Source organism: Mercenaria mercenaria, chromosome 2, assembly GCF_021730395.1.
Source record: "Mercenaria mercenaria strain notata chromosome 2, MADL_Memer_1, whole genome shotgun sequence".
NCBI classification, from domain to species: domain Eukaryota; kingdom Metazoa; phylum Mollusca; class Bivalvia; order Venerida; family Veneridae; genus Mercenaria; species Mercenaria mercenaria.
The window spans coordinates 12436366-12446270 of record NC_069362.1 but is presented as its reverse complement, the minus strand read 5'-3'; the positions used below and the strand labels follow the sequence as shown (position 1 = coordinate 12446270).

At 32.9% G+C, this 9905-nt stretch overlaps 1 protein-coding gene across 1 annotated transcript in view; it reads right to left on the bottom strand.

Annotated features, from left to right (window-relative positions):
- Positions 1-6372: 6372 nt before the first annotated feature.
- Positions 6373-9905, bottom strand: part of LOC123563207 (uncharacterized) — a 33576-nt gene continuing 30043 nt past the window's right edge. The window contains exon 41 of the mRNA XM_045355882.2: positions 6373-9685. Coding sequence (XP_045211817.2) covers positions 9644-9685 — 42 coding nt within the window. The 3' untranslated portion in view covers positions 6373-9643. The remainder of the gene's footprint in view (positions 9686-9905) is intronic.

The following is a 9905-nucleotide window of genomic DNA, read 5'->3' as shown; positions in this document are numbered from 1 at the left end:
CGTATGTTACATATTCAATGCATGAATCGCTAGTTGTCAATAACAGCATGAGAGTCATCTTGTAAGGGAAATGCCAAATGGGATTTGCCGGCATTAATCACCGGAAACGCCAGTCCGGTGTGCAAGAATAATGTTTAACAAGAAAGATGAATGTGAAAACTGATACTAAGAAAGTGAAACTACATAAATGAATAAAAGATATACGTTCGTACAATTGAGCTATGTTACACCTCAAAATGGTAGCAACGCATTTTGGTAGTCGCTACCAAAATTTGGCCGAGTTTTGGTAGCGACAAAGTGCGTTGCTAGGGTACATAATTATGATGTGTTAAGAATCATGGGGTGGAACGTATTTTGTTAGTTTTTTCCTACATAAGGGGCTGTGCTCATTTTTACATTACGCACAAAGGAGGGAATGTCTCCTAAAAAAATGGTGGGGGAGGGGGTTCGGAGTTCCCCTTCCCGAGATATAGTTTTCGTATAAAAACAACCAAAAAATGAAAATTCCTGAGCGCGTGAAAGCGGTCTCAAACGACGCTTCCTTTGCAATAACATTTTATTGTTTTGTTGTTTTAATGTGCTAGTCTTGTCGGGGGGATAGTCCACCGAGATTTTTTAAAGCACGAAGGTGCTGAATTCTATAAATTGAAGGACATATGTGAGGATGGCACGTGGGTCCTCCACCTAGTTATTTTTTAAACATCACACTTAAACATAAATGGTGAAATATGTGCGTGTTTTAGGAGTCTTAGATAAATATTTCCGGCAAAAAAGCTTTTTTTCTCTTTAAAGGCGAGGGGTTTAGAGAGCCTGCCACAGATATCTTTGAAACACAACGTAAAAAAATGGTAAAAATGTGGGCGTTAGGCTTACTCGAACAATTTTGAAAAAACTAAATTCTCCGTCGTTAGATTTAGATATTTAGTTTGGTGTATACATGCGAGTGGCATTTCGGGGTCCTCCTCGGACAACGCATGGAAATGGTGGGTTCTGTGTGTTTAGATGGGTAAGAAATATATCATTTACTCAGAAATGAAGCTTCCTCCGCAATAAGGTATACAATGTCATGTATCTTAAGTATAGGTTAGTGTTTATTAATGTGTATTTACAAAGTTTAATCAGTTACAAACGGCGCAGCCGCGAGGCTGATTAAGTTTTGTAAGTGTACATTAATAAACACTAACCTATTTAGTGTTTGAAAATATGTTTTGTTTCTGGATGACGTCAGAGCGAATAAAATCAATAACTCACCTTTTGTCCCTTCTACAATGTATACATATGACTAACCTGATTAATAAACGACTGCAAGTTTTACTAAAATAAATTTCCCGAAAATTTGAAAAGTACTGCAATGCCGTTGGACAAAGAATAATTTCAAACACTAAACATAGGGTAAAATGGGGTAACTGGGACAATGGGGAAACTGGGACACTTTACACTTTTCAGTAAATTGGGGTAAATATTGGTTACGTTCCCTAAATAAGATCATATGTTGAAAAAGAACATTCAGTGTTAAAGCCTATTATGACAAAACTTTTCTGCCGATAGATTGGAAAATATTTTAAGAATCGATTTCCTTAGACATATGTTGAGAATATTACTAATTAAATAAAAATAAGAAAACATAAAATTACACGCTGTAAATAATTATGCCTACTTTTTTCAGATGGTGCATTAAAATATTCTCGTTATGTTCCTGTCTAGTGAAACGCACAGTGGAAATAGTCGTCTGACTTTCTAGATATATTTGCTTATATGTGGTCGGTATATCAATAAGATCTTAAAGATATTTAATTTCGGTACCGTAACGGCTTGATCCTAAATGTGACGTCAATTTTGACGCAAGAAACTGGTTCTCCGATACATCTTATATCCCATTTAACTTGTTTGAAATATTGAAGCATATTATGTACCATTGCAAATCAAGGACATGGCATTATTTTTTTACAATTCTATAAAAATGTATAATGATTTTGTTTTATTGACTTTCATTTTGAATAATAAAGTGGCCTGTCATGAACCGTTGCGTTGACGTCAGACAACAACGTTATAAAACAGGTGCTTGTTTGTGAAATATGGCATGTCCAAAATATTTATATTGGTACGTAATCATGGATACCTTCAGTTATGGGAAGAGTTGCAAAGCTGTAGGTATCACATTACTATTTCATACAATGAGATTTGTTTTTGAGAAATTACAACATACTTTATTTTTGAACGTTCCTTTTCAAAAGTGTCCCACTTACCCTAATGTATTGGGGCAAGTGGGACACTGTCGTTAAGAACAAAATTCTCCATGATTTTATTTTTGAACAAACTGGATGCTGGAAGAAAATGGGGATATGCTCCAATGGACAGTACATAAAATGTTGTACATAACTGGACATAACCACTATAAATTGTCAACTTTTAATCTTTTTCCACAAATGAAATGAAAATAGGAAAGAAAGTCTAGTAATGACGAAACTCTGATATTTTGTAAGTATACCACTATTTCACAGGCGTGGTCATAATATATATTAGCTTAACTCTGGTGCAACTACTGAATTTTCTACCCGATACCAAGTTTAGATGATCTAAGTCACTTTTTAGTCACATACGTTTATTTAAAGGGAGATCGTACCGTGAACCCCTCCCACTCATTCCGCGTAAAATCTGGTGAGTTTAGAATTTTTGATAGTCTAATAGGCTAATACTGATTTTCTATCATGTTTAAAGAAACTGTCGGCAAATCTTTATTAATAAGTAGTATTTATACTAGGTGAAGCGCAGGAACCAACTGACAGTCAAGCCAACATATTAGTTCTTTTAGTTAATTACTCCTTTAAAAGATGACGTTGTGTCAAATATTCAGGCTAAAGCAAACACCAAATATTGGCCAGACAACACATTTTAGGTACAGTTGCCAATAGTTTCCGAGAGCGTATGCCCATGTGTCCCTCTAGATCTCCTTAACCCTGCCTTCATTCCCCTCACATTTCATCCCCTCCTCCCCGAGTCTTCCTGTATGCAAAAATCTAGTTAATGTCCTTATTTCTTTGTGAAAAAGACACACATTTTAATTGTCCCGTTAATATTTGATAAAATCTATGTTTTAAGACTGTTTAAAATTTTGATCAGTTTCAAGTGTAAAAATCACATATATAAGTACATAATGGATTATGTCAAGTGTATGTTTAATTCATATATAGTTATTTACACTTACAACATTTTTCTATTTTAAACGATTTATATAATAAGCATATATGGAAACAAATAATGACATAATTTAGGTAAAACTTGGACATATTGATTCTTTATGCATCCTTGTTTTGCAAAACAGTCATAAATTGTAATTAATACTGAGCTGTATTTTCAGTTTAGAATTCGTTTTTGATCTGTGGACATGAATGGTTTCATTTGTCATAAATGCGACTGTAACATACATAAATTCTAATAAAACTAAAATGTCCCAAGTTACCCCAACTGGGTGGGGTAACTTGGGACACTTGACCAATGTTTAATTAATTTATAGTTAATCACAGGTTATCAGGTATTTGTAAAAGTTTATATTCGTCATATATTATATAGGTTGCGCATACTGAAATATCAATAAATCAAGTACATATTTTGTCTTACTAACATATTACTCAACAGTGTTTCTTTAAGTGTCCCAGTTACCCCATTTTACCCTACATATATAAATGCGAATGATTTTCTCTAATATTTATCGCAGATTTTGACTTTTTTCTTCATTTGTGTACGACGTATTATCAGAACATCTGCGGGCGGTCGACTCCAAAAGCTGTTCGCTATCTAACTTAAGCAATTCTTATCCAGTGTTCACCAAACTTGGTTAGAATGTTAACATCTCGGGCAAGTTCGATAATCAGCCGGATCGTTCCAGTAGTTCTGGATGTACGCCCCTTTAATTGCTCAAAATTTCGAGTATTGACAGCGTCTGCTCTTTAACTTTAGCAGTTCTTATCCAATACCCACCAAACTTGGTCAGTATGCTGATTTGCATTATATCTCGGCCAAGATCGATAACCAGTCAGATCATCTCAGTAGCTCTGTAACTTTATACATTGTTTCGTTTCTATTTTCCGTCACCAATAGTATAACTTCTAACTGACAGAGCTAACTAATTTCAGTCTAACACATATAAACCATTTTGCATTTCATAATTGTCTGCCTCCTTCTTTTCTTCACAGGCTGTGCGCAGCTCAAGGCCTATGCCTTGGCCGGCTATCAAGCCACCACGTGGTTGCTTTCTTTTTTGTCTAGACCCTTTCAATTTAGCCCGGCAAAACACAATTTGTCTCCATATTTATACAGCTTGGTCAAAAACATCGATGTAGCACATTTCAGACTAGATCAAACAAAGTCTTCTATTACTGTAGAAACACATATTTCACCCGGGTCAGAATTTCGCGAATTTGAAATTTTGTGTATGTTCGCGAGGTTTAATATTCGCGAAATTGTAAATTTGGTATCCTTCTTGAATTTGAATTATAATAATGGTGAATATTTACGCGAGGATTAATTTTCGTGAGATGTATGTCCTCACGAATATAGCGAAAATTAAACTCTCGCGAAAATTTCTGCTTTTACAGTATTTTGCTGAATTGCGTTCGAAAGGATTTACTTATCGCTTTATTGTTGAATGTTTTCTAGAAAATACTACAACCAGGGCCCAGTTGTTCGAAACTTTTAACCGTCGATTAAGCTAACGGTTGATTAACTTTTAGGGTTATTTTTCGACATTTCAGAAGACTTAGAAAAACAAATGTATGAGGTAAGAATTATGAACACTGAAAAATCTTTACAATGAAATCAAAATATCAGTCTAGTGTTTCCCATCAAGTCTAGTATTTTGAATCAAAATTTAACCGGCGGTTAGTTTAACAGCCGATAAAAGTTTCGAACAACCGGGCCCAGATAATAATTTTACGCTGGAGATATCTTTGATACTTTATAATTTTGTCGATATTTGTTACGAAACTCAAAGTAACCATTAACTGTTTGCAATATAATATTATTCCAACTATCGTATAAAACGCCATTGTCACCCACATGACTGACCATACTGATCTCTTCTTCTTTAAATATACTTTCTGAGTACTGTTGGCAATAACAAGCAGGTTATTTTCATTCTTTACTGCCCACCTCCGTTCTACAGGCTGAATGTTGTCTCATTTTACCAAATCCTGTTTCTTCTTCCGCAGTATACTCGTGCAAACAAATTCTGTACATGTGAGTCAGTAGGTGCTTGCCATATATCATTCTTGGTACATTTTATGATGCTCTATAAAGACTATTGTGTGTCGTGTTGAACTACAGGGCCATCACTTTTTATTCAATCTTTAAGGGACATTCTATCGCCAAAATGTCGATTTTAACATTTTTATTGCTATTTTATATCGAAGAGTTGCACTTTTTTTTGAGCACCCATTCGCCCCCTCCCCCCACCCCTTTTGAATGAGTAAGCTCTTTTTAAAGTATGTATCTTGATTATTGAATACTAACATCTATCTGTAAATCCTGATGAAAGATAATAAGGTATGTTTTTACAAAATCGCTGCTTCTACACGCACGCAATGTTCTGCCTAGAAATGCAACCGAACGTTACCTAAATAAGATATCTTCTTCTTGCGAACAATAAACTTTCAAAACAAGTTTAGCAAAAGCCTCGTTATGTCGATCAATTTAGGCAGTTTATATTTTAAAAATTTTCCCAGTAGCAATCCTCATTTTATTATTAATTTTCTATAAAAACGATTTTTTCCAAACATATTCTACTGTTAATATTGACTTTTATCTATTGCCATTATTGCTAATTTATTGCTAGTATTATAATATCTTTATAAGATGTACCTGAATTATGAAACTTGTCAAAATAAGAACAGGCAGGAACGTATGAATATATGCTTGCATTCGTATACAGCTCCTCTATCGCTACATATAATAGCTCTCAATAACAATAAACATACCAATAAAACTCCTCATGGTACAATAATGGTCAGTCTCCAGACAGAGCCGTATACGGTATGACATATTGTAACAAAAGGCACAACATGCAAGCCACAGAAATGGTAGTGTAAAATACCTAAAGAACTATATACGCGTGTCAAAGGCCAGATCAACAAGGGAAATACCCTAAAGGGTCCAGATAAAACAGGGTAGTAGACAAACACCAAAGCTCAGTCAAAGTTTATGAAATGGATATCATGGAGTCCACCTTTTATCCTGTTACACACAATAATAAATGGTGGCGCAGTGCCAAATGCTAAAGAGGTTGAGCACCGATGGTGAAACAATACTGGATCTATGTTTAGCGCCTTAATCAGTTTTCGAAAACTACTTATCAGGCAAGACAAAAACAACAAGGTGTTGATAAAACAACTATTTATTATTAGTTTCTATATCTGTAACATCTTTCTTGACATAAACGAAGGCATTTAACAACAAGACAAAAATAAAAACTACTTCTAAACAAAACAACAAATATTAACAAGGTAAATACACTTTTTTCAGATTTTCCTACTATGCGCCTTTCCCTAACACTTTCTTACTGATAGCCTATACACCCATGAAAACTCAATATATATAAATGGATGTATAGCTAACTAGTATCCGAGCGTAGTGCGTAAAGAAAGTGTTCTTGTATATGATTTACTTCCTTTATGTCCAGTTTATTTAGATCTAATGTAGATGAAATTCCAGATATCTGTATACCATAATGTACCCCTGCACAATGTGCAAGAAGCAGCCAATGGAAAAACGTGAATAAGTTCCGCATTGCTGTCACTTTACGACTGGACTTCTATTAAGGAAACGCTGGCAGAAACTGATAGGAATTTCTGTTAAATTTAGACATCTGCACTCGTATTACACTATAGTTTGATTTTCACGAGAGAGGTCCATTTATAGACTCGTCTGCTGATTAGGGAAATCAGAATGATTTACCTTGCCTTATTTAGGTAAGAACATCTTATCATACTGAATAACACTACCTTAATAACGGACCGTTCCAAAATTAAAGTACAAAAACATCGCTGACCTCAAAACCGAATTATATGTATGTTTATACTGTCATGACTAATGTTTAATGAAATTTGTTTCTATTATATACCTGGGCGCAATGCTTTTTGCGAAATTGCTTTTTGCAAAATGCGAAATGCTTATTGCTAAATGTTTTATGAGAAATGCTTTTTGCTTGTACATAGATGGTCATACAACATACAGTACTTGTATAGTATACTCAACAAATTCCTAATTGTAGTTTAATATAATGCAAATAATAATTTATTTACACGAAATTTTACATATCTTTATTTGTTTGAAATAAAACATTGGCTAGTTGCAATGAAGTTTGCATTCTTATTAAACAAAGACTGTTCAACAAATAATTCATTACCGATCACTTCAGTTGGTTTATTAATTTATTAATGTAAAGATATTTTTATAAACATTATTTCAGAAACAAAAAGAAAAAATTAGACAATCCTAAAAACTGGTTTTCGTCATTGGGCATTTCACATTACAAGTATACTGTATAAGTCTCTATGTACAAGTACAAGCAAAAAGCATTTCGCAAAAAGCATTTCGTAAAAAGCATTTAGCAAAAATCATTGCGCCCAGGCTTTCCATAATTATAGCCAGTTATATAGCCAATTGTATTCTGTTTGTTCATCTTCAATATAAGTTAGTAATTTTTCTCCGAAGTTCAGAGAAATTCTCTAGTTCCCAGTAGCGCCATGCATGTAACTTAACTTGATTTGATGAACAACAGTTCATATTCACAGCCAGACAATGTGCTATTGATACGGTCAATGGTATAATTAATAAGAAAGCACTGCATGGCTATACTATTTGAAGAAAGTCTGACCATATATTTTATAATTCAATTAATTACCTGTGACCAGAACAACACATCCGAAATTTAAAAATTTGAAAGTTTGAATAAATGATACACATTATTACTAAAAGTAGATATATAATTATGCTCCAGACTCTATGTGTACTTGTAATTTAATACGTTAAATCAAATATAAAATAAATAACAGCATCAAAGTAGATCTGAATTGTTCGTTTTTATTCGTTGTGAAAACAGCTGACTAAAAGTATAAAGTTACTGTAAAATGAAATATAAAAATGGTTTTGTGGAAAAAGACTTTAACAACAACATTAATCATTACGTTAAATAAATATAACATTGCTGTTTTCTCTTGTATTGCTATACAAGGACATCGATATACAAGAAAACGATATAACATCACACCATACATTTTAATTATAATTATTTTTTATCATAATTATGGATAATTTGAACAAATAATTTTCATGTAACATCATAAAAAACAGACATGAAATGACACTGATTTAGTGAAATCATTGTAAAATAAATAGATAAAATACTTGTAAACATAGAGCTGTATGGTGCTCACAGTTCAAAATCTTTGTAAAGGTATACAGTTTTTCAAGAAATCCGCAAGTTCTATTTACAATTAGCATGTTTCTAGTTTCATGATTATCTCCCTTTTCCCAGGTGGAAACTGCAAACGATGGTTTCGTCATACAGCTAATGGAATCGGATGTAATGAAATGACGAAAAAGTTCTGTCGCATATCTTTTTTTTAAGAAATGGTACAAGCATTATAAACTTTACTTGTCGTTATTACAAAATGAAAGATAGACATGACATTAATACAAAACCAGTTTAATAGAAGAATATACATGCATTTTCAAATGAATGTATCAATTTTGAAATAAAAATGATCTTTAAAAAATCTAAATATGCTCTTATATGTGTTAAACAAACCTTAAAAAATCAATTTGTAGCATTATAAAAAAGTGCTTTTAGTTTTTAGTATACCATATCCATCTATAAAGTAATTCATATGAAAAGATTGTCCAGGAGAAGTTATTCTAGTGTCATACTCAAGTTTTAAATATACTATTCCTATAACATCAATCTGAATAACTCACGTTTTATGGATACTAAGCAGTTATTACTTATACATGTACTTAATTTTCTTTACTTTGAGTTTTGGTATTGATTATCAATAGATCCTTTTCGAAGAGTTATTTGCTATATAAAATCAATGAAGTTCGTGCCCCCTATAATTCTGGATGATAACAACATTGGGTTACCGATATATGATACATATCATTCGTATGACCACGCGTTAAAATATGTTAGTCCTTTTAAATGTAAAGTTTGCAACGAACAATTCTAATTCGAATAAAACATGCATATTTTCATTAAAACACGATAAAAAAGAATGGTGTTACACTTAATTCACACGCTATGTATCGACGATTAGACACACAGAATAACACACTGACATCGCCTAATCGCATCTAACTAATTATTTTTTTAACGATTATGAACGTTTTAGTTTGGATTCGACAGCATGTATACGCATAACAAGAACGTCAGTTGCACTCACAGTGATTATAAAATCGAAAATGCAACATATATAAAACAAGAACACAAACAATACCAATAAAAAGCTTACGACATAAGGAAAGAATCCATTAAATAATAACACATCCTATTTACAGAGTATATTAGATATATATAGTCATATGATATGGTACAAATTGTTGATCACCTTCCTTCTTGGCAATATTTTGCGAATAACGTTCATGATTTACTTCACATTATTGATGTACTCTCTTCGGTAACTCTCGTTGATTTCTGTAATGTATTAATCAATATAAGGGTGCACTTTTCTAACAATTTCTTTGCAAGGAGGAAAAAAGTAGGACATATCCTCTGGACATTTCGAGTAAGAATCTATATTTAATAATTTGGTTTAGTTTATACTAATTTGTTGTAACTCGATTGTAATGAAAGCTATCAGCTTCCTTGAATATTTGTCGAGTCGATTTCATGAAAAACAATCGGTACTACCTCA